The following is a 25,401-nucleotide window of genomic DNA, read 5'->3' on the forward strand; positions in this document are numbered from 1 at the left end:
GCAGAGGTAGGGATGGGAATCGAAATCCGATTCCAATTCGGAACCGGTTCCGAGTTTTTCGAGGCCTCAACATCACAATGAAAAAGCCTTAACGATCCCTTTAACGATTCCTAAAGACGCGTATTGCGTCGTGACGTGTCTTGTTGTCCAGACGCATCAAACTAGCATGGCGCCAAAAACCACTCGCTCCAAAGTTTGACTACACTTCACCAGGAAAAAGTGTGAAAATTGCATTGCAGCCATTAACATAACAATGACAGCACGTAGGTTCAAACGCTCGAAAGTGTGTCTTCACTTCACGAGGAAAAATTACAACAAAGCGACTTGCAGTCATTGCAAGGTGGAGATAACTGCATCGGGAGGGAATACGACTGCGCTGTCCTCACAGAAAGGCTAAGGCTCAGTTCTGGCTATACAGCTAGCTAAACTCCCAAATGACGATGCAGAAGACGTTGGTATAATTTGCTGACTTTATTCAACCATCACTTGAAGAGTGAAACTAAGAATAGAAATGAAACAAATCAATTTCGTCCCCAATTACAAACAGGTTTGCATCAACGTAAATCAGCGATGATTAGCTGCTCATAACAGTAATAACAAATGGTTGGCATTTGTTCGCTAGCATTAGCACTTCGTTCAAACCACTACACAACTGCATTTAAGTGTCCGATCGCGAGTGGAAACACAACAACAACAACACAAAAGATGATACATACAGGCGTTGCCTCTGTAGATATTAACATTAACAAAGAACGAAGGCTCGTAGAAATGTCTCCCTCTCTCACTAACTCGCTCACTCGCTTGGATGCGGCATTTCTTCAGGTGTAAGCGCGCTCTTCTTCACGTGAGCGCGTTCTTCGCGTGAGGAAGCGCAAGGGCGCCCCCACTTGAGCGTGTAAGCGCCACAAAAACTAAAAGGCAAGCATTTCAATGTAATTGTAAATAATACACATTAACCCATCAGTCCCCAAATTGCGGCCCGCGGCCCCAATACGGCCCGCCTCCACATTTGGTCCGGCCATTTTGAATTTTTTTTTTTTTTTTTTTTTCTCAATCGTGTTATTTATTTCCTGGCCTTTTCCTTGAAGAATTCAGAGAGGGTTATTTTGTTATTTTCTATTTAATTAATAGTGCTTTTATTATTAATTATCATTATTATTATTATTATTATTATTATATTATTATTTTTATTTTATTTACTTTCATTCCGTGAAGAATCCAGAAAGGGTTATTTGATTGTGGCTTTCTGAAAAACAACAATTTTTTACATTTATGCACTTCTGCAATCGTCACACTTTTCCTGTTACAAACTGACCCCGGCTCCTCATCAGAGAAGGGAAAAGTTATGTGGCCCTCACAGGAAAAGATTTGGGGACCCCTGCTTTAACACATATTGACAAAGGCAGAACAACAACCTGTCTGCCAATATATACCAATATTTTTTATTTCTATTAGATAAATGTTTTAGTAAAATGTTACACATTCTTGTGTATTTGCCACTTATTGCCACAGTTTACATTGAGGCTTTGGGCCTCTTTTGATCTCGTTGTGAGTTTGTAAGGTTGTGACTTCTGATTAAACAAACTCAATGCCAATCAAAACGTTTGTTCTTCTTTCCCCCCAAATTACAATCGATAAAGAATCGAATCGTTAAGCAATATCGATAATGGAATTGGAATCGGAAAAATCCTATCAATTCCCATCCCTGTGCAGGGGTTTTGAGTTAATTCGTTGATTCAGATGATTAAGTTAGTAGCTTCTTTAGAGTACCTTTTAATGATGCTAATTTTTTTAAATAGGGATTTTTGGTTTTTCTTGACTTTCTTTGCCAAAATCATCAATATTAAAACAATAAAAGGCTTGAACTACTTCAGTTGTGTGTAACGAATCAAAAATATATGAAAGTGTAATGTTTATCAGTAAATTACAGAAAATAATGAACTTTATCACAATATGCTAATTTTTTAGACTAGTATTTGTTGACAGAAATGTTACACTGAATATTCTCAGTCTGTGAGGAGGAATTTTTAACAGATTGTCTACTAAAGTGCAAAAAAATAAACATGTATTTTTTTCATTTAGAAATGTCTTCTTTGTTTTAGAAATTGTACATTGATTCCCAAATCAATGTATCGATAATCGTATAACCATAACTTGAGATAATTGTTCGTATGACTTTTGTATCGCGTATCGTGAGGTACACAAAAGTTTCCACCCGTAATTCACAGCCAGTTCTCACAGTTCAAATGAATCCTTGTCAATGGGATGGAATGAGTTAACCTGACCCATTTAAAAAAAGAAAAGAAAAAAAAAAAAAGTGCAAATGCAAAAGTCTGGTTTAACTCATGCTAAACAAATCAACTAATCCAACTGATTGAGGAGACAGGTAGTCTGCCCCCACTGCCTTTAAATACATGATTGACCTGGGGAAAAAGTTTTGACTGCTTCCTTTTGGTGGACTTGCAAATGCCAAGATTGTTTTGTCTTCACATAGAATTTATGGTCCAAGAATTGTGTTATAACCCGATTCATGGGGTGTAATGTTCGTGATTAAGCCAAATTAACAATTTTATAGAACTGAAAATGCTGCGAAGTAATATTATGATTGGGTTTACTTAAAAGAAAAAAACCCCTGCAATGTCAGATTTGTCCTCAAGTAGCTTCTCGTGCTGCCCTGACGAGGTCATGTCAGGACACGTTGGCACGGCAACCGAGACGTACTACGGCGTGCTTACTTGCACTTTTAAAAAATACCAAATTTCTCTTGACGCAACTAGAGTGGCGAAGTACTCTTTTAGCAGATATTCAACTAAATTGTGATTTGTTAGAATTTTTTATAGCGGCGAAAGTCGCCGATGAATGACGTCACATCGTATCAGAATAATGACGCTGATCATTGTTTAAAAAAATCCGCTGTTAAAATTGAGAATTAGGTCAGCGAACTAATGCAGGACCGGTGTACACTCTGTAGTGGTAACCGCTGTGGTTTTATTCATGGAGCCACACACAGCACTTGCCGGGACACACAATAACCTGTTTGGAAAAGGGGGAGAGATGTCCGGTGTTTCCAGCATCTGCTGACGGGAGTCGTAGCTGCTTTACCGGTCAGCTTGTGCGTGTATCCCCGCCGTCGGGTTCGGGAAACCAACAGACGAGTCTGGTGAACGTGCGCGCCACCAGTGCGTCCCGGCCCGGTTTTGGTTGAATGGTTTGCCTCTGGGAGGGCAGACGACGAGCGACGCAGCCAGACAGACAACGAGAGCTTCTCGGGGGACACCCAGGAAATCAGTCTTCGCCTCGCCAGCCTGGCAGCACTACGGCTCTCGCACACGCTTGTGTAGTTGCAGTAAGTTAGCTTGCAGACATGTAATGTACAGCTTTTCATGACTGCTAGCACTGGCTAATTGGCCCTAGTCACACACATGCTACATGCCTCATTGCTAAAATAGACGCCCAAAATATTCAATTGCTTGAACTCCTTAAAAAAAGATTTTTTTTTTAACCATCGTTAGCTCACCGCCGAATGACTGAGCTGCATTTTTTTTTTTTTAAAGAACAAATAAGAGGCTAAGCCAATGTTATCATTAACATACTTTTTCCCTGATGAGAAGTTAGCACAGACGCGAACACCTGTTTTACACTTAATAGAACACTGGAGCCGTCGAGTTATTACTGAATACAGACATCATTACGACCCTTTGCATAATGTAATGACATGCAGTGACTGGCGCTTTATTAAAAGTGCATTTTCAATTATTGTATTTTTTAGTTTTCGTTGTTGTAATTTGCAGTGTTAACTGTTGCGTCAAGCATAATGAGAGCTGTTCTAAATAATTTCTCGTTTAACAAATTGAGGTACCCAAAATTGAAGACACTTCAAATTATCACTCAAATGACCCATATAGCACAAAGCAGCTCAAGAAACCCAGTGCACGGATTAATTATATCAAGTTGTAGTCTAAATGTTGTGAAAAAGTGGACATAATTAAACAATCATTAGTTAATGGCTGCGATGCGTTCAAATTTGATTATTTCATCATACAGGAGAAATGTTATATTACAAATATTACATGCCTAATACTGTAATTTTTGCACTATAAGGCGCACCTGACTATAAGCCGCCACCCTTAAAATTTGGCATGAAAACGGCATTTGTTCATAGATGAGCCGATATTTACACCAAAATATATTAACCGGTAACACTTTATTTGACAGCGGCATCGTCGACTGTCATAAGACCAAATTAACCACCATGAATTGAAGCAATGAAGCTTTGCAGCCAATTGGTTCAAAGCTTCATTGCTTCAAGAAGCTTCATTTGGCCATCACTGCTCCTTTGGGGAGACAGTCAACCTCTGCTGCCACCTGCTGTCAACACTGTTGTTGTCCAACATGCCTCCTAGCATGCATTTCAGCTCTACAGATGTAAATAACAATCAAAATTCATGTTCTGTGCTAATTATTTCTTCAGTTACTGTTCCAGTTGTTTAATGAATTGATAGTTATGGTATTTGGTAACATGTTATTTGACAGTGGTGCCATAACACTGTCATTAGACAATCCTAATTATGACATGACACTGTCATGAGCATTAATGAATGCTTATAACAAATGTCATATAGTGTTAACCAGCAAATGATCTCACTTTTGAATGGATGTAAAAGATCCAAGCTGGACATAAATGAAGTTAGTGACATAATTTGCCGGATGACACTTAATGACATAATCATTCAGTATTGCCCATGATAGTGTCATGTCATAATTATGACGGTCCTGACAGCCTTATGATGCCACTGTCAAATAAAGTGTGACTTATTAACCCAAATAGATCAACAAATAAGCCGCACTGGACTATAGACCCCAATCCCCAACGTCACACAATCACATTATCGCTGTACTGTGCCGCCATATTGTCCGTCATTGTGTGTCCGTATTGTCAATGATCCTAGTTTCTAAAGGTGGATTCACTTGCAAATTATAGAAGCCCCGGTGCTTTCAGACGCTCTAAACTCATTGGATGAGTTGCATAAAAGCCGTTATTGGGAAAAGCTTCGGTCGATCCAGTCGCCAGACCCATATTTGATGCCCAAACCGATGTTTCCTCCCGTCCGGTCCCGTCCCGTGCGTCAGAGCTCGTCCTGAGACCACAAAATTTCCAATCATACTCCAGTTTATGTCACGATGAGGAGTCGGGTAACCAAAATCGGCACCGGCCCAAATATAAACCGACATTTGGTCAGCTGAGCGTCACCGTTGTCACGATTGTAAAATGAAACTTGATCGACATCGGGCCGGTGTGTGCCGAAAAATAGCTGCCCCGTGTGAAATGTCCCCCTGACGGGAGCGCTTATTTATTATGCTTTATTGACGTGAAAACATCAAATGTTTTCATGGACACATTACAGTAATGGATTTACGACTGTAAGATCAGTTTTAAATAATTAAATAACACAAAATATTAGTACTGTATTTTAGTAACAAATCGTGGACTGGGCCACATAACCATCTTTGAACAGAAATGTATTAGTCTACAGGTTTTCACAACCATATCCCAATGACAATAACACAGGTATGACATTTATTAGTATTGCATTTATTAGTTCAAACAGAGTAAAATATTACACGGTACAAGAAAGTCGTTTCCGTGTGGGTGCTCCCGTCAGGGGGGACATTTCACTCAGGGCGGCTATTTTTCGGCACAACACCTGTTGTTGCGCTCACCTTCTTGCTGCGCGACCGTGGCGACGAGCTTCGTAGTCTCCGTCTGATGATGTCTGCGATCATGTTGGCATCATATTGATGTTTTCGCCGCTGTCTAACGGCTGTCAACACAAACGCATCATGGACCGAGATAAACAAACCGTGTTGCTTTAGAGATTTGCCCTTTTAACAATGGGCACACAGCAACTACTAATATGACCGTTATCTTCTCTGTTACTGCAACCAGCCGCCACACATGCCTTCACCATTTTGATTAATCAATGGTAATGATTGTCAGGAAGGTTTTTGGGTTCGTTTACTAGGCGGTGATTCCTTAGACAAGCAGAAAAACACGCAGTAATAGGCGGAATGTACATAGCGGTAATATGTAAACACGATGAGCTGACGGACAATATGGCGGCACCAGTCAGGGGGCGGAGTTGTGACGTCACGTGATTGGGGTCTATATGCCGCAGGATTCAAAATGAAGGAAAAAAGTAGCGGCTAATAGTCCTAAAATTACGGTACTCACATTGCTTGTTTATTGTGGTTGTATGGTTTACCAATAATCAAAAACAAAATATATATTTTAACCTGTATGACCTAACAATATTAAAATTTTGCAAAAATGATATCTGCCTCATTTTAGGCCTCCAATGAAATTTGTGCTAGCAGCTTGAAAATCGCAAACTCTGCAATCGGTTTTAATTTCAAACTGAGTAGAACTGACAATTTGCAACCTTTTTCCCCACTCTGTAATGGTTCTCCCACCAGAAATTGGGTCTTACTCTGTGAACATGGCTGTGTAAAACATGAGCCACTGTCTCAGACTGTCTTCACTTTGAGTAGAAGGTCGCAGAATTTGATGATGTCAAGCCGCCGAAAGTCTACCATGCCTTGCATGGTGCTACCCTCTGAAGAGTTGGAAGAGACAACTGAAAAGACAATGGAAGTAGAAGGTGTGACTGTGGAGGAGACAACAGAAGAGGTTCACACAGCAGTGGAGCATGATCAAGCTGTAGTGGTTGCCCCAACACCACCAGATATTGGTAAAGTTTTTGCCTACTCTCTGCTGTTTAGCATTTCTCAAAACTGACTTAATGATTTCAATTAATGTTCCACTGACATTGTAGGTGAGTCGAACAGCCTAGAAGAAAAAGACATTCTCAGTCCATCTATTAAGTGTAGCACTACGGCCCCCCCTGACATTCAGGGTACTACCCAGCTGAACAAGGAAATGCAGTGTGACACAGTTGAGGAAGCAGTAGCAGATGCCACAAGTCTTGGCGCCATCTCACTCAGCAAGACCCCGATCATGAGGATGAAGGCCAAGTGTGAACCCAAGAGGATCGCTGTGTCGAATAAGGCCTCAGATGAAGCCGTGGAATATTTTGAAGGAGGCGTCGAGGCTGAGATGGAAGAAGAGCAGGAGCCAATTGAAGCACCTCTGGGGCCAATGGTGTCCGTGGAGATGCTGCTGAATGACTCCATGAAGCTTGGAGCAGGCAACCTATTGGCCAGCCAAGCCTTAGAGCATCCAAGGAAGTCATCAATTTTAAATCCCACCGTTATTCCTCCTGGCCTGGCCCAGGTAGCATTCAAGAATTTTATGAAACTTGCAAAAAGTGCTATTACTGTAAATATTTTAGACAACCACAGTAACAAAATCATTTAAATAACAACATAATGAAACTTGTAACATGAAATAAACCTGTGTCCAATGTAAAACAAATTTATATTCCTTTCTTTGCCCTTCGTTCAGGTACTTTCTGCTTTCCAGGCCCAGCAAAATACATCAGCTCAACCCCAATTGCTGATTCCTCTCAGTAGCATTCCGTCATATAGCGCAGCTATGGACATCAACCCACTGCTGGGTAGCACTTACAAGAAGTTTCCCTATCCCTCCATGGCTGAGATTAGCAGTCTAGCAGGGCAGACGCAGTTCACAGAAGAGCAGATTAAGGTAGTCAAAAGGCAGTGGTTGAATAGTCTCTGCTGAGAAATATGAATCCAAAAAAACAAGGTTAATTATTCCCTTCCATGTTTAGGTCTGGTTCTCTGCCCAACGGCTGAAGCATGGTGTTAGCTGGACCCCAGAGGAAGTAGAAGAGGCCAGGAGGAAACAGTTCAATGGCACTGTGCACACAGTGCCTCAAACCATCACTGTCATACCTGCTCACCAGCTCTCTGCTGCCAACGGCCTGCAGTCCATTCTGCAGACCTGCCAGATAGTGGGCCAGCCTGGCTTGGTGTTCACACAGGTAGGCGGACAAAATATATGTGCAGAGTTGGCACAGAGCTGCGCACAACATAGATAATGGCATTAATAAGTTAATACTGCAGGTCAATTATGAGTAAGAATACAGTGGGGAGAACAAGTATTTGATACACTGCCAATGGGAAAACCCATTGGCAGTGTATCAAATGTATCAAATCAGATGTATCAAAAGTGTATACATCAGAGTTAAAGAAGAATGAATGTGGCTGGCAATGATCGTGAATGCAAAGTCCTGAAAGTAGTGACTTTGTTTTAATTCTGTGTTTATTCTCGTGACATGCATTCACACAGGGGCAGCACTGGAATTACTTGTTTACACGTCTGCCTCGCAGGACTTAGGTCTGGTGTTAGAATTTTGGAACTAGACTATCTAGTCATCCTATGCTCCCTTTTTTTCCCCATTTTTTTTTTTTTTTACATTTTTTAATAACCTTAGGCTATATGTCCCCTCCCAACCGCACACAACCTCAAATTCTCATTCTCTCTGTCATGACTGAATTGTATAATTTTTTCATAAAATTGGTTTGATCAACATAATATTGTTGGAAATATTGGACAGTTTTGCTGAAAAAAAAAAACAGCCCATGACTAACGTGATCAGATGCCTCAATTTTTTGGCCTGATTAGCTCTGCTCTTAACACTTTACAGTAAAGTGTCTTTCCTCTTCCCATACTGTAATAAAAATAACAATCATTTATTGGCCAAGTATGTTAGAAGCATGCATGAATTTATCTCTGATATTGAGAGCTACTCTAGTATTTAAACAAGTTCAAATGAACTACGACCAACCGGCTCACTCACTAGATCTCTGAACAGCCCAGAGACATAAACATGCGCGCATGTCTTCTTTTGGTTAACTACAATGGTCTTAATTTTCCTGATCCTGCCGGAAGTCCGTTATAAATAAAATGTATTATTTTTATAAGCAGGATCGATACTTCTTTATTTTGACCTCACTTTAACTTGTGTGACTTATTGGGTCGATCCGCCACCTTATTGACCAGCTCTTTCATGAAAAACATGAAACTAACTATTTGGCCACAGTTGTAGAGTACGAATTACATTCAAGAGCAGTTGTTATTGGCTATGACCACTGGGCAGTGCTATTATATTCCATCGCGTTATATACTGTCATACAGCAGTTATTACTCTCCTTGATTGGTGTGTTGTGACTGACAGCTGCTCCCTGTATTTAGCGCTTTTTGTTGCCAGATGTTAATTAAGCGAGGTCATCACAATACTATGCTGTTATATTTGTGTTGTCTGTGTCCGCTGTCCATTCGCTAAATCAAGCTCAAATTGGCCACCGTTAACTACAGCCTGAAGGCTGTGCGAGCAGGCCCTCTACTGGCTAACACGTAACCAAGAAGCAATGCAGGCACCAAAAAGAGCAAATAAATAACCAGCCCTGATGCAATTTTCTTAAAAATAAATAAATAAATAAATAAAAATCAGGCTCTGTGGATCCATAGATCCAGCCCCATTACAATATTATATTTGATTACAAAAATCTGCTGGACCGATTAATGATAAATAATAAATGAATAATAAATGAATAAATAAATGAATGAATAAATAATTTGAAAACTCCATGCATTTAATTTACACTGTAGTTTTTTATGCTTCTTCACAGACTTGATGATTGCATGTTCACTTCCCATCTTTGACTTGAATGCAGAAATATTTTTTTACGAACTTGTAACTGGGAATATTCATAGAAATATTACCACACGCATGTTCTATCACCAACCAGGATTGTTTGTGTGCAGTGTAATCATGTTTGGAAGAGTATACTAACACAAATCTAAAGTAGAACAAGTTCAAATCGTTTGCCAGCCCTCGATTGTAATCTACCTGTGTCATTAAAAATTAATCTTAATTACAAAGTTTAATTTTTCTTGGCTCAATTTTTAAATATTTGTATGGGAGCAGTAATAGTAGATTAGCATCTCCAACTCTTTGTTTCCAGGTTGCTCCAGGAGGGAATCTTCCAGTTAGCAATCCCATCACCCTAACAGTGGCAGGTCTGCCAAGTCAATCCCAGAGCTCCAGCAGAGTTTCCTGCCAGTCGACATCAACAAACAGTGAGCTTAAACGGGCTACCACTGTACAGCCCCCCTCGTTATCCCCACAGGTATAGCCGTCTCGCCCTTAGTTCTAAGTCAATGAAACTGTGCTCACATCTCAGAAGTTTGACACTTAAATATTTGGAAATTTCTAACTACAAAACTGTTTAATGTGTAATTGTACCTTTTTCTCTTTGGAAGGAGAACTCAGCCCTGAGCGCTGATACATTCAGTATGCGGCCCAAGAAATCCAAAGAGCAGTTGGCTGAGCTGAAAGCCAGCTACCTTAAAAACCACTTTGTCAGTGATGCAGAAATTTCCCGCTTGATGAAGATCACCAATCTAACCAAGGGAGAGATAAAAAAATGGTTCAGTGACACCAGGTACAACCAACGCAACTCAAAGAACAGCAATGTCATTCTTTTCCACGATGGCGGGGGCAGAGTTGGTGGTGTTTGTAGCAGCAGCACTAACGCCACCATTGTCATTGACTCAAGCGATGAAACCCCAGCATCCCCTCATCAGTCATGCACACCTGCTGTGAAGGAGAAGGAAACACGGTCTAAGACGTGGAATCCGTTCCCTGATTTCACCCTACAGAAATTCAAAGAGAAGACACCAGAGCAGTTGGTAGTTTTGGAGGAAAGCTTTGAGAAGAGCAGTACGCCTTCTGATGAAGAGCTGAGTCGCCTGAGAACAGAAACTAAACTCACACGAAGGGAGATTGATGCCTGGTTTACAGAGAGACGGAAAATGCCGACATTTGGCACCACCTCTCCAGAGTCCTCTGAGGCAGGACGGATTGACACCGGTGAAGGGAACGCTGCAGAAGTTGCCACTGATTCGCGCGCCGCTTCCTCCTCTCGTAAAGGTAGTCAAACTCCACCTGGGGGCCGCAGTAAGCAAGTGCCGAGCAGCAGCAGCATCAGAGACATCAAAGATAAGACAAAAAAGACTCCAGAGCAACTCCACATTTTAAAAAGTGCCTTTGTGCGGACTCAGTGGCCTACAACTGAAGAGTATGACCAGCTTGTTGAGGAGAGTGGCCTACCCCGACCCTACATTGTCAGCTGGTTCGGGGACTCACGGTACTCATGGAAGAACGGCAATCTTAAATGGTTCTTTCAGTATCAAAGTGGCAGCATGGAGGGCCCGAATGGTGGCGGAAGTCACAAAATCGGAGGTGGTAGCCGAAAAAGACGTGCGCGAAATCGTGGTTGGGGAAGATCCCGAACACGTAAGCAGCCAAGGCGGTCAGCATCTTTTGGTTCAGACTCTGACAGATGCCCCCCGCCAAAGAAATTTAAAAGTGGGAGGGACATCTTGAAGGAGTATTATCTGAAGCACCGCTTTCTCAATGAGCAGGACCTGGATGAGCTCGTCACCAAGACAAACATGAGCTATGAACGGGTAACACCAATGCTATTTACTTATTATGCACTTGCATGACATGCATTACTTCAACGTGTTTGCCTCTATAACCTGTTGGCCTACTGCAACTAGTATTTATCAAACATTGTGCCACACTCACATTTCTACCAAGCTCATAGGGGAAGAAGCAACAGGGTAAACAAAGAACGAGAGCACCTATCATTTAGTGATCTTTCTTCTTGTGATCAATCAACACAGTAAAATTAAATTCAGCCTTTAAATAGCACAACACCAATAGTATGCCAACCAAAGAGTCTTGGATCAAAAGTTATTTTGTGGCACCTTTGTTAAAAAAAAAAAAAAAAAAAACTCCATACACAACGGTATCAAATTGCTTACTCGAAGCAGAGATTTTCTGCAATATCATATTACCTTTAATTGCCTAATCCTTTATGACTAGATAATTTGATAAATTAAAACACAAAGTGCCAAATTATTTCCTAAATGGGTTAAATGGATAAAGTATTGTCTCTGTAATCCACCATGCTTACTATTTTTATATTATCTTACTTGTATCATAGATTGTATTGTAGATTGTTTGATGTTGCTTGCAATGAGCTAAAATAGCATACATGAACTCACATAAAATATCTATAATGACAACATACATAATGTATGTATAAAATAATATAAAAAGTTTAACACTTGTGGAAAAATCTGCAAGGATTGAAAGACATAACATTTTTGGCTATAAGGGCCCAAGTACACCGCATGCGTGATCGTTGCGTTTCCGGTCCGACTCCGGTAAAAAATAGCGCCGGAGCCAATCCGTTCCCATTATATCCTATTGTTCAACGTATACCGGCCGCGTCAGTGCTCCGGCTTGACTGCGAACCACCTCCGGCGTGCCGCATGCCCGCCGGATGGTATAGGCTATTTTCTATTTTTGCCGGACACGCATCCGGCAAAATGGGCGGAGCTGGGCCTGACGTCAAAAGCCCAGGTGCCTAATCACGGTTTAAACACGAGCGAAAATGGATGATGAGCGCTTCATCATGGAGGTGGAAAGCCACAAAGTGATATACATGCAGCAGATATTACTATAAGGACACCATTAAAAGCGAAACTGCAAAGTGTCCTATTATGTGTGTTTTTCTGGCAATGATATCAAACACGACGTGCTAAGCAAAAAAAAAAAAAAAAAAAAAAAAAAAAAAAAAAAAAAGCGTATCTGGAAGTGGTTCCACTGCAGAAATTCTCGTGCCCCGCGTACAAACAATCTCGGTTTGTATACAGAGTCGAGGGGGGAAAGTACGAAAGAGAAAAAAGAGACGAAAGAGAAAAAAGAGACACCCACAAGTTTCGACCTGGTGGTCTATTCAAGACGTTTCTCTTTCTTTCCTACATTTCACTTGACTCTTCATAGAAAAAACAACAGTTTGCGCTGGCCACATGAATCTGCAGTGTTGAGACACCAATTCCAAGTACGCTGTTTTTTTAGTTCATGTCGAATATAATTCGCTATCCATTTTATAAATATGACAGATTATTTATCAGTTGTTTATAACAGCTCTATGAGATGTTATGTGCCATAAATTTTAAATGTGCACAAAGATATAAACGCACCGACACAACCAAGGGCATAATAGCCCCCCTTCCCTCCACACACGGAGCCCTGATCTCAACATGATGCAGTCAATCTGGAATTAAGAGACAGACACAAATAAAATATTGTAGTGTCGCCGGGGCTGTCATCGGTGGGTTAATTTATGCACCAACGCGGGGCTGTCATTGGTGTGCTGGTGCACCAGCGCGACGCTCCGATTGGTGGACTAGATAGCGTCAGTGTAAATACAGTGGGGAGAACAAGTATTTGATACACTGACAATGGGAAAACCCATTGGCAGTGTATCAAATACTTGTTCTCCCCACTGTAGTTGTTGTTTTTGCATTGGTGAGGTGGCGGGAAGTTAATAAAGAAAAAGAGGAAAAAGGCGTTGAAGCTCGTGTGTTGTTTTCGCGGCCAAACTTCCGCTTAGCAAACGTTACATTATCAATATGCAAGAAAAAAAATGTGCTCTCTCTCTGCTTCTCTGATGAGTACATACTACAGACTCTGAGTGTTTGTCGTTGATTTAAATGGCACATGATCGCGCGCGATCACGCGAGAGCTCACGAGGGGACGGAGTTGGCGGACCGCAGCCGTGCAGCAGCCGGTATGATTTGCCTGTTTTTGACGGACTGCGTGGCACGCAGGCAACACTGAACCGGACCGGAACCGCAACGATCACGCATGCAGTGTACTTGGGCCTTAACTCCAAAATGTTTGGCTCAAACACAACACTGCTCATCACCAAAGGAACACCCTACCCACAGTGAATCATGGTGCTGGCAGAATTATATTTTGGAACTGTTTGTGGAACCCTTTTTTCCCTTCTCAGCTGAAACCTTGGGCCTTAGTCAAGTTATAAACAGAAGTCTGCGTTAGAATAAACTTTCAGAGGTCTATTTGTCAACAAAACAAAGTCAGGAAATCAACAATTATTAACAGAAAAAACCCCTATTTATATGTGTTTGTTTTGTAGTATACAGGCATGAAAATCTCTCACCTTTCGGCGAAATTCGCCGTTTTGAAGTCAAAAAGGGCGACCTACGTGAATTGCGTAGATCCGAGGAGAAATTCTTTTTGGGAGGGGGGGGGGGGTCGGGAGGTTTTATTAAATTATTATTATTATTGTTATCATCATGTGATTAACTTAGTACGTAAACTGATCGGTTCTTTAAAAAAGTGACACGGACAGTCAGCAAATCCTTCTAGATGCTTCGCTGACGAGAACCAATCATCGGCCCAAGCTGCGGGCCATTATTCCAAACGCGCGCACTCCTTACGTGCGTGAAACAAGGAGTGCTCGGCGAGCCTTTGGTTGCATTGCAAAGCTGCGAAAACAAAAAAGCAGGCCTTATCCACACCGGGGCAGACCAGAGCGCAGCATACACACTTGCCTGTATTTGCCAGCAGATTGAATTTGGTGAGTAATAGTTTCAATCGTTTTCACATTTTGCGATATAAAAAAGTTAATGCCATTCGTTGCAGCTTGCGTTGAACACTGCCAGAGCTAGACAAATCTCCCATGAAAAAAAATAGCTCCCGTTAAATTGGCGTCAAGCTTGTGTATTTAGCGGTAATATAAACGAAGAAACACACTGTTGAGTCAAATTAAGCGGCATGCTCTCGGATTGAGGGGTTGCCTCGCATCGCATCGCTCCCGTCGTCCGCCTTAGACGCGTTATTTTCGGCTGGGACTTGAGCTGACGGCCGGTGTCGGCACAACACCGGCCCGACGAGTGGTGGGAATGACTCTTGCTTCTTAAAGCTTTTCAGAAATACAGGGATCCCTCGTTTTTCGCGGTTAATGGGGACCAGAACCCGCCGCAATAAGTGAAAACCGCGAAGTAGGCCCCCCCCCCATTTTTTTTTGTGTGTGTTCAATGTATTTATTCAGATTTTACATTTGAAAAAAGATACATATATATAAGACATGTTTTTTCACTTTTTTCACCAAAGTATCATTTATAAATGGTTTTCAAGCACTTCAAAATGTAAGAATTAAGATAAGTTTTAAACATGTTACTGCCCCACCGAATTATTTTTAAACAAGAATAAAGTAGTAAGAAAATGCTTGGCTTTATTAAATGCTTCATACTGAGTCTACTCAAACCCTCTCAGGCTTTGTTAAACGGTGATTGACACATGTGCAAAGTTTTTCTTTTTATATATATTTTTTGTTTGAAGCAACTTATTTGATTGAATAATAAAAACACAAATGTCCTAGCCAAAATGTGGCCCAAACGCAAAACAACATTACTTCAATGGAAAAATTTGTTTCAATCAAGAAAAATAGTTTTCAAATGCTTTTTTTGTCTCAAATTTATTTTGCAATCAAAAACAATTTTTTTTATTGAAGTGACTTTTGGGATTATAAGTATAACTGTATTTTGATTGAAGCAACTTTGTTTTTGATAGAAGTAACTTTGTTTTTTGATTGAATAATAAAAACACAAATCTACCTCCATCGTTATTGAGAGAGAAAGAAATTAAGAAAGCTTTAAAACTAAAAGCCACCGGGGAGTCTGGTTTTTTTTTTTTTTGTTTTTTTAAAAATATTTATATTTCATTACATAGACATGCCTCGTAGGGAAAGGAGATTGAGGGATAAAAAAAGGAGTTGGATGAGGCTGCTAAAGGCAGCGGATACCTCATCAGCTGGGTGAATAGCAGACCTGGTAAGAACAGGTTTGCAAGGACAGTCGGGTATTAAATACAATTATAAACACATTACAATGTTATTTTTCTATAAGATGTTATGTCATTGCTTTATTAATCATTAGGTGCTAGAGTTGTTAAGTATGGATAATAATGAAATAATAGTTTTGAGAAAACTGTGCTGTTGGTGGCTCAGTGACCATCTGATGTGGTTTGTTCTCAGATGAACAAGTTGAGGAAGGAAGTTTTGATGCAGAGGTTGAAGGAAGAAAAGAGCTAGACTGACTGAGTCACAGCCAGAAAGTGTGGATGACAGTTTTGATTTCTATTCACTGTTGCCCCCTCCCAATTAAAGTATGTCACAGTCACAGCCAATTATTATCTAAAGCTGGTTAAAATTGAAGTTATGTTATTTTAAGGTGTATTAAATACTTGTTCATGTGCCCCTTTTGATCTACGAGCACCCGCCCCTCCACCGGTCTCTGCACGGCCCTGCTGAAACACAGTGTGGGTCGACAGAGCTCAATATTTTGTTGGGGTGTACAGTGTACTGGAACATATTTCCTCCACACCCTTCTCACCTTTTTAACCCCTGACCCATTTTCATGCCTGAGTATAGACCACAAAAAACATCTAATTACAAAATACAGACCTCGAAATATGTTTAATTACAAAAGTACAAAGGATTTTTACAGTCAATTATACAAAAAAAATGGTTGTGACTTTTATTTTTAGTGTGCCCATAGCCTACTGCCGGGGGGGGGTCTTCATATGTTATCAAAACAACAAATGAGCTTTATTAACTAATGATAGCAAGTGATAACGTTCTTTCCACCGTGCGTGTGTTTTCGATTAGACAGAATTTTTTGAATGCCAGGGTCTTGGTAGAGTTAGACAGTCAACAAGAAATAGTACTCACCTCAAATCATTCTAAGCTGACAACATCAAACATTTTTTCTAATTAAGGTCATGGTGTATGCCAATTAATATTCCTCATGTTACTGCAGTACCTTTTTTCTGTTTTATAAATCCCCAAATGTCTCAAACTCTCAATCCAGGTCTGAAATGCATGTTGACTATATCTCTACCCCCATGCAGAGTTTGGGGGGAAAAAAGCCTGATATATTGCAATGAGTAAAAAAATACAGATTTTTATTTTGAAATGTAGGGAGTAAAAGTCAATTGGATAATAAATAGTCAAGTATAGGTACCAGGAAATATTCTTGAGCACAATTGTTTAGTATTTGTACCAAGGGCGTAGGTTTGGTCTCAACATTGGTAGGGACGCCATAACGCATGTACACTTTTTTGCTGGGGACGGGACATTAACAAGACCAAACAGATTGAGTGAACGGGAGTCAGGGCTACATTTCTCACGAATATGACCCTAAATAATTGATAGGCTAAATGATCAATGCAAAATATATCTGTATTGACTTAAACTAACTTTAATGTGTGTTGGTACAGGTGATACACCGTTCGATTTAGACCTTTGTTTTCAAAAACTACTTAAGAAACATTTTCAAAACTTACAGAATAAATGTCTGAATTTATTTTGCAAATTTAACTTGTGATATTTGAACATCAGTTATATTAACATACACAATACATACGTACTTGTTAATAATCTCTTAACTATCCAGGAATGCAAAAAATAAACATTTGTATTAAGACCACTCAACATTGTCTAAATAAATAAATGAAATACAACTAAAAATTATTAGTCAGGGAATAACAAAAATAGATAAAAATGGAGCCTTCCTTCAGGTAAAACACGGCTGCTTTTGTCCACAAGCACAGCCAAACTCAACAAAAAAAATGAAAGCACCTTTAAGACCACATAAATAAAATAAAATTTAAAATTGGAGAGAAGGGAGTAAACCTCGGTTCACTACATTTCTCACAATTTAATTAACGTTAACAGTCGAAAACCCATACAGAGGGACACTTCTCTCTAAGCAGCTTCCTACTTGAGTTTTGCAAGTTTGCAAATTCACACAGTTTAATGTTATGCTGACTCTGATGACTTTGATTAGCAAAATTAGTGGGATACAATTTGGGCATCCTGAAAAGTTGGTAGTGTTATGTCCCTATGTTCCTATGCAAACCTACGTCCTCGATTTGTATTGTATTACTTTTTATTGCTGATAATAAGTTAACTCTGAAATTTCACCCCATGATTGTTTTCATAACCGATTGTGAACACTATTAACAGTATAAAGCTGCACCTGTCATACTGGTGCTCTTAACATGTCTAGGAAGGAATAAATGCTTAATTGCATGCAAACTGTTGAATATAATAACCATTGGGCAGAATCCTCCGGTGTCCAAATTTGGTCAGTGTCGCATTCCTTTACAAACCCTTATGCGACTGTTATTTTTACAGATGCTTATCAATTTTAAGTGTTGAAACTGACATCATCCTTATGTGTAGTATTATTGTCTTGAAGTCGGAAAGTGGTTCTGATGGAGATGCAATGATTCCATCCGATAGCGCCGATATAAACCCAACCCAAATGATTTCAGTGATAATGTCACAGCTCAAATGACAACGTCCTGTTAAGTATTCCTTTCTTGTCACTCTTTCCATGAAGGTGCGAGAATGGTTTGCTGAGGTCCAGCGACACCTTGACGTGGGGGCAGACCCCTTTCAGGAGCCGGCTTTCAGCAGGACGGCAGAAGGAGAGGGGGCTGATGAACTAAGCGGAGAGGGGTCACACGCGAACAAGGCACCAAGGGGTGATGATATGGAAGATGAAGAGGAAGATGATGAAGATCATGACGAAGAGGATACTGATGACAGTGAGGTTTGGGAGCCATCACGCAGTGTTAGAAAGTCCTTATCTGTATCTGAAGACTAGATATGTGCACAAGGGTCAGGTGAAATATTGCATAATGTTCGACATATTTGCTAATGGTGTGTCGACATGCGACAGACACGTTAAGATTATTAGCAGCTGTATCTCCCTGTCTCAGTGCTTGACTGATATTATTCAAATGACAAGAGGAGCATTTTTATCACACCAAAAACAAAAGTGTACATTCATCAAAAAAATAAAAAAAATAAATCAAATGCAATTAGTTAAAACTGAGATTCGCATCTGACCATACATAAACATGGCTATAATTAAAGGGCACATTACATGTCCCTTTCTGAATGCAATACAGGTAATGCATTTCCCTTGCACAAGCCCAAATTTGAACTTAAATTGCCAGCGAATGTTCCCACTTCGTTCCTACTAAGTAAAATAATAATTTACCTAATGTGTTTACAAGGGGACCCCCTACATTGAGCACACAGTGTATTTGTTCTGAAATAATGTTTTATGTATTAAGCCTTTTAAAGCTAGAGTCATCTGAGTGAGAATGAATGAGTTGATCATGAAAGTCCATAATGGATAAAGGCCTAATGCAACATGAGCCAAAGTACATGAACACTGAGTGAATGCCAGCATATTTGTTGAAGGATGTCTATTCAAGTCTTCCCTTGAACGGTAGTCACAAGTTGACATTTTAACTAGGAAAATAGTTAACTGGAGGTGAGGGGGTTGTATGTTTAATATGCACTGCAATTGATGGTTTTTTGTTTTGTTTTGCACCTTTTGACACAACAAGCCACATGATGTTGTTACTTTTTTATTTATATTTGTTCTAAAACTTTGCCAAATTGGAATGGGTTGTTTCTCAACCTACAAAACAATCAACCAAACAAACAAAGAAACAAAAAAGTGTTTAACTGCAGTATAAATGAAATGCATCTGCTGCACCTCAATCATTACAGTTCAAACTAATCCACGTCAACAACAATCATGACTTAAACCTTACTACTGGCCTGATGTATTGTTTTTAAAACAGTATTTCAGACATTTTGAATCAAGAAGCACCTAAACTGAACTTCTTTCAAATGCACTTTTTATGCCACATAGTGGATAAAATTATAATTTGGCACCTTATTGTCATATCACGCGATGGCTCCAGGAGCCCATATTTGTTATATGACTAAACCAGTATTTTGCCTTTTTTGTGTGTGAGTGTGTGTTGGTAGACGTATCACATTGTTCAATTTCCCTGGGGAGGAATTTTACTAGTTTATCCACTTTTTTTTAAAGATATGTAAATGGTGTTTGATGTTTAAATGGCTCCGTAGAATCAGCTGCCACTTTCTTTCGCTTTATTGCACACTTTGAGCCACATTCTGACTATTTTGGGGGCGGTTGATAGTGAAACAATGCTTGGATAATGTTTTGTATCATTTCAAATCGTGTCCACTTGACTTTTTGAAGGACTGGAGGACACGTTGCCAGTGTCCTTCAGTTTATCTTACAACAAATTAACAGAGGACACCTTAAGGACATGTCAAAAACTTCCGTGTGCGTTCACAGCCCCTGGCTTCCTATTGCAGAAAAAAACTGTCGTAAGGAATGACTACCAGCTACCATTGACACAGCCACGGCAAGGACAATTCCCCGCCAGCATCATGTTGACTGTTGTTAACTTATACAGACGTACTGTACCTACATGTGCCTACTTGGCTTGTGAACTTGTTGCAAGAGGATCTCCCCAAGTCATTACAAAGCACTTATGGTAGCCTTTCTTAAAACAAATGGGGATGCATGAGCAACTTGTGCTTTTTGCTGACACTACAAATGCGTGTATGAAGTTAAATATTGTGAACTTCTTTTCCTAACCTTGGGTTTCTGATCTACTTTCTGGTAATTTTGCCACCTACTTTTCATTCATGCTAGCACCTTTTAGCTATCTCAAAAGCATTTTCAGCCTGCCTGGTATAATCTTACTAAGCAAGCTCGCTGATTGCAACTGAATGAGCAGAAACCTTTGACACATTATTTGTTGTAATGTGAATAGTAAGTGCCTGGGCATGAAAAAGAACAAGATCTTGTACCTTATATACACATGTATACCGAGCGTTTATACCTTTTTGTCTATTACTGCATGCAATAAGTACTGCTCATTTTGTACATATGTGTCTGTGTGTGTCCAGTTTGGTTAGCATTGTTGCCAAATTTGTTAGCTTATCTAAAGCTAAACAAGTAGTATGATTTAAAAGTCTGTCACCCTGGATTGTAACATTATCTTTCCCAAATCATTAACAGTAGGCTATACACAATGTGTCAGTAAGATAAATGCCCTCTTATTAGCAAGCCTGATTCCTTTTTTTTAGTACTTCATCACAAGCATTATTTGTGTGTGTGTGTGTGTGTGTGTTCTTTTTCGGCTGCACATTTTGCTGCTTATTTTAGTGTACAGATGAGGTCCAAGCCTTCCCCAAAGTATTTTACTAGCCTGCTTGGAAAGCTTTTTTCTATGTTTTTATCAATGACAAGTGTCTTTACAACCAAATAGTTTGTTTACTTTGCTCACTAAACCATGTTTGAAAATGTAAAATGGAATTCATTTTGAACTCAGATGGTTTTGCTGGGGTTGCTTTTGGGTACTTTCGGTGCAAGGAAAATCACCACTCACTTGAAAAGATGAGCACTTTAGGAAGGTAATATTTCAAAACAATATGTGTGAGAAAATGTCCTTTAGACATTCTACTGTTACAATAAGGCCTTAGCAAGTGATATGTGCAAATAACAGTGTTTGAAACATGTTTCCTTGAACTTCTTTCACATGCGCCATCGATAAGATGATAAAGTGCTGTGTCTTCTCAGTGGGTTTTGATTTGCCATCATGTATTATATACCATATATCCTACTTGCAGTAGACCTGGTATCGTGAGTAGTTAAGCTGCTGTAATATATGCATACCTTTTTGTCTTCGAAATGCTTCACTAAGCTCTCCTTTGTAATACATGTGCTCTTTGAATGTTTGCAGATCTATTCACCACAGCTTTTTCAATGAAATACACTGTCACAATTGTTTTTCCGCTATTCCAGCCTCATTTCTTCTTGTGAATGAAACACTTTTCTCTTCTATTCATCCACATAACGGGATACCGTATGATTTACTCTACAGTGATGGTTCGACTCATGTTGCAGATGTTCCATTAAAATGCATAACTGGAGTTGCAGTGAAGTTGAGAAGGATGATGGCATCACTTTAAAACTCCCAATAAATGTTTACTTTTTCATTTATTTGAACTTTGAGCTTCCTAAAATACCTGACTCCTAGCAGAAGTTCCATGTATTAACGATAGAGCTCTGGGAAGGGAGTTGAATGTGAATTGTTCACGTATAAAGAAATAAAGTGACGGAACTTTTACTGTCAGGTAATTTGTACTACTTTTAAATATCACTCTCTAGAAAAAGCTGTGTATTTTTTGTAGGTTACGTCACATTAAAATTGCTGAGCTGGTGCATTATCAAATTTAGAACATTTGCCGCACAGTCGAGCAGTCCTTGGTCTGTACTCCCCATGTACGCATTCAATGAATTTGTCCAAAAGATGTTCACTCATTACAAATTATTTCCTCTTGTTCAAAGAAACAAACCTGTGAATCCACCTACTTTTCACACAACAGAATAAGTCATTGCTAGAATCGAGACCTTTTCTTGTATTGTCACATATAAATAGGAGCCTTTGCACATGAAAAAATTGTGAAATTGAAAATGAAATAATCATGGCAGTGATATGTAAAATTATTTTCATGCAAATGTAAATTTCCACCTGTTTGAATAAAATTAGATTCAACTTTGCAAATCAGACGGGTAGAAACTGCTCATAAGGAAAATCTGTTTACAGTATATCATTTATCTAAAATTAACAACAAAACCGGAACGCCATGAGTTTATCTTCTTTAAAAAAGTGCATTATATAGAAACAATGTCAACAAAAACTTTCAAAGATGATTTTTGATCTCGTGATCTGTATGATTTCATTTGTTTGAACGCTACGGCAGAAGTACAGATCAGCACAAATAAGACTTCTATGACTTGTATGTTCATTTTAAGGCAACAATCAGCTGCTATTCAACGGATGATGCATATCATCTCTTAAGAGTACTGAGCTAGAATGAAAACACAAACTATGAGTCAAATGTAAAATGTTTTCAAACGTTTCTAAGCATTCAAAATAAACTTCAGCAAAGTGGTCAGCACGAACATAGCCTTTGGTGAAAATTTCAACAAATTGATAAAACGCACCATTTCCTGACTCTTTGACAGATGTTTTGACTTTTTATTCTGAATCCAAAGTGGTACAGCCAGGGGTGAAAGTGGGCGGGAACGGTCAGGAACGCAGTTCCGGTATAAGATTCAGTGCGTTCTGGTATAAGATTCAGGGTCGGAACGCTGTTCCGGTATACGGTGCTTTGATTCCGAAAATATGACCGCAACTGTCAAAATGCTATTTAAAAAAAATAAATAAATACAAAGCTGCCACACATGCATTTCAAATCCCGAGAAGAAACCAATCTACCAACATCAGATTTACATACACAAGTGTTAACAACAAGCACAATGAAGTTCTTGTGTAGGGTAATCCGTTTCCACCAATATTTATTATTTGTTTTATTCCACAGACGGCATGGAGGTTTCCCACCTGCTGCAGTTATCTGAGTCTGACAATGATGAGTCACGTCAATGTGCGAATGCACGCAGCAAAGCAAAATGCCTGGACTCATTTATCTGTTCAATTGGCTGACATACTGACATGTGATCACCAGAGATAGCTCTGATTGGTTCAAATGTGCATGTTTTCTGAAAAAGCAAAAAAAAGGGACAATACAACTGAAAATGGATCAAATCTTGAAGAGCAAAGAAAGAGTTAAGATGACTTATATATCATATTTATCGTAATTTCCCGAATATAACGCGCACTTTTTTCCCCCCAAAATCAACTTGTAAAATCATGGTGCGCATTATAAACGGGTACAGGGATGGAGACAAAAATATAAATATATCATGTATATATGTATATATAATATAGACCATTTTTTAAATTTTATTGACACGGCCATTTTGTGTTGAAGAAACGTATGTGGCGATCCGTTGCCGGCCATTATGGTTAGGCTGCAACAAAATACGGTACCAATGTTTGTCTCACATGCAACCCGTGGAAAATACCTCCCCCCGGGAACTATACAACGTGCCAACATAAGTTCCGCCGGTGAATTCTTTTATAACTCGTTACACGGTAATACTTCAATCTGATTGGTTGAATGATTTCGTTTGTGTTAAATTCTGCTTTTTTCACTCTTCATAAAGCACAGAATTTTGTTTCTTGAACTCATTTGAGTCAACGTTTATTGCAGCTCCGCAACTCGGACCGTAACAAATGTAACACAACACAGACTTTCTGTGTCTGTCAACTATATCTGTCACTCGGGAAACTCAAACCCAAATAACAATACGTCCTTTTGTTAGTCTACAGCGATGCGCGCTGTCGGTTTTCCGACTTCTAGCCTCACTTTTATTTTACCATAACATTTATTCATTTATTTATTCATCATGATGAAACGAGCAAGTTATACAGCAGCGTTTAAAAGAAAAGCCACATCTGTTTTGTTTTCTCCTGGATTCTGGTAAGTTGGAGAAGTTGTCAAATCATACTATTACGTACATATTGTCAGTTTACGGTAATGTTTTGAACTACCAATGTGCTATGCTTGTACTGTGTTTCACCAGTCAGTAAAATGGCATTTCTGTATCTGTACACGAGCTCTGTTTTCTTGTATTCTTCTATTCATTGGTGCTAAAATTAGGGTGCGTGTTATAAACTGGTACAATAATTTTCCGTAGATTTTACAAGTAAATTTGGGGTGCGCGTTATACACGGGCGCGCCTTATATTCGGGAAATTACGTTAGTTTTATTTGCTCTGGTGGTGAGGTTCAGAACATTTTAGCCGTCAATGTGCACCTTTGTTCATTTATCTTAGGATACTTATTCATTACCTTATGATTAAAAAAGTCAATGTCTGCGCGATCTTCAACCCCCCCAAATAAATAAATAAATAAATAAAACTTCTGGCTCGGTGGCGACCTTCACGTCGGGGAGTTCCGGCAAGAAATTAAACCAATTTCACCCCTGGGTACAGCCAAACGCCACAAAGTAATTTGCCGTATTTTGATGCTGACTATTAAATGTACAGTGTCTATTCAAACACTCATAGCAAAGTGTAGACCTCCAGCATGGCGGCTACTGCCGTATCAAGGGGTGAGTGATGTCACAGAAAAAATGCATGTGTTGCCCCAGACTATTTTGTAAATGATATTCAATGACAAAAGGTCTGGTCTATCCCACATAAGTACTTATATGTTAATATATATTGACATATCAGAATAAAATTTAGTGTGTACGCATCAATTCTCAGAGGCAGATTTAATTTTTTTATCCGTCTTAGTGCTGATTAAATACTTGTAAACTTATTGTTGCCGGAAGGTTCCGAGTTAGCCAGTATAGGACATGCGTGCTCTTCGTGTGAGCTTATATTCCTTTGGGGGGACGTTTAGGGTGCTGTGTAGTTGTAGTCCAATTTGAACTTTTACTATTACTAATACTTAATATATACTTCATAATAGTGTTAATAATTAGATTTTGATTAGGTGAGCTGAAATCAGGTCGATCACGTCATTTTTCAAAGGCTCGGAATCGGGAGTAAAAGGTCGCTTTTTTAAAATGCATTGATTTCTTTTTATTTTTAAGTATTGATTCATTGGCTGCCGTTGACGGTGATAGATGTCCAATCCATGTCCCATCCAGTCAAATTGGATTGGACGTCTATTGCCGTCAATGGCATTGAATGAGCAAAGGGCTGCA

At 39.5% G+C, this 25,401-nt stretch overlaps 1 protein-coding gene across 1 annotated transcript; it reads left to right on the top strand.

Annotated features, from left to right (window-relative positions):
• Positions 1–2,885: 2,885 nt before the first annotated feature.
• On the top strand, positions 2,886–21,574 carry LOC130914319 (zinc fingers and homeoboxes protein 1-like). The gene is made up of 8 exons (XM_057833394.1): positions 2,886–3,346; positions 6,475–6,749; positions 6,834–7,291; positions 7,463–7,663; positions 7,749–7,961; positions 9,949–10,113; positions 10,247–11,455; positions 18,275–21,574. The coding sequence occupies exons 2-8, from the start codon at positions 6,566–6,568 to the stop codon at positions 18,539–18,541; spliced, it is 2,697 nt and encodes an 898-aa protein (XP_057689377.1). The 5' UTR covers positions 2,886–3,346; positions 6,475–6,565; the 3' UTR covers positions 18,542–21,574.
• Positions 21,575–25,401: the final 3,827 nt, after the last annotated feature.

Source organism: Corythoichthys intestinalis, chromosome 4, assembly GCF_030265065.1.
Source record: "Corythoichthys intestinalis isolate RoL2023-P3 chromosome 4, ASM3026506v1, whole genome shotgun sequence".
Taxonomy (NCBI): Eukaryota; Metazoa; Chordata; class Actinopteri; order Syngnathiformes; family Syngnathidae; genus Corythoichthys; species Corythoichthys intestinalis.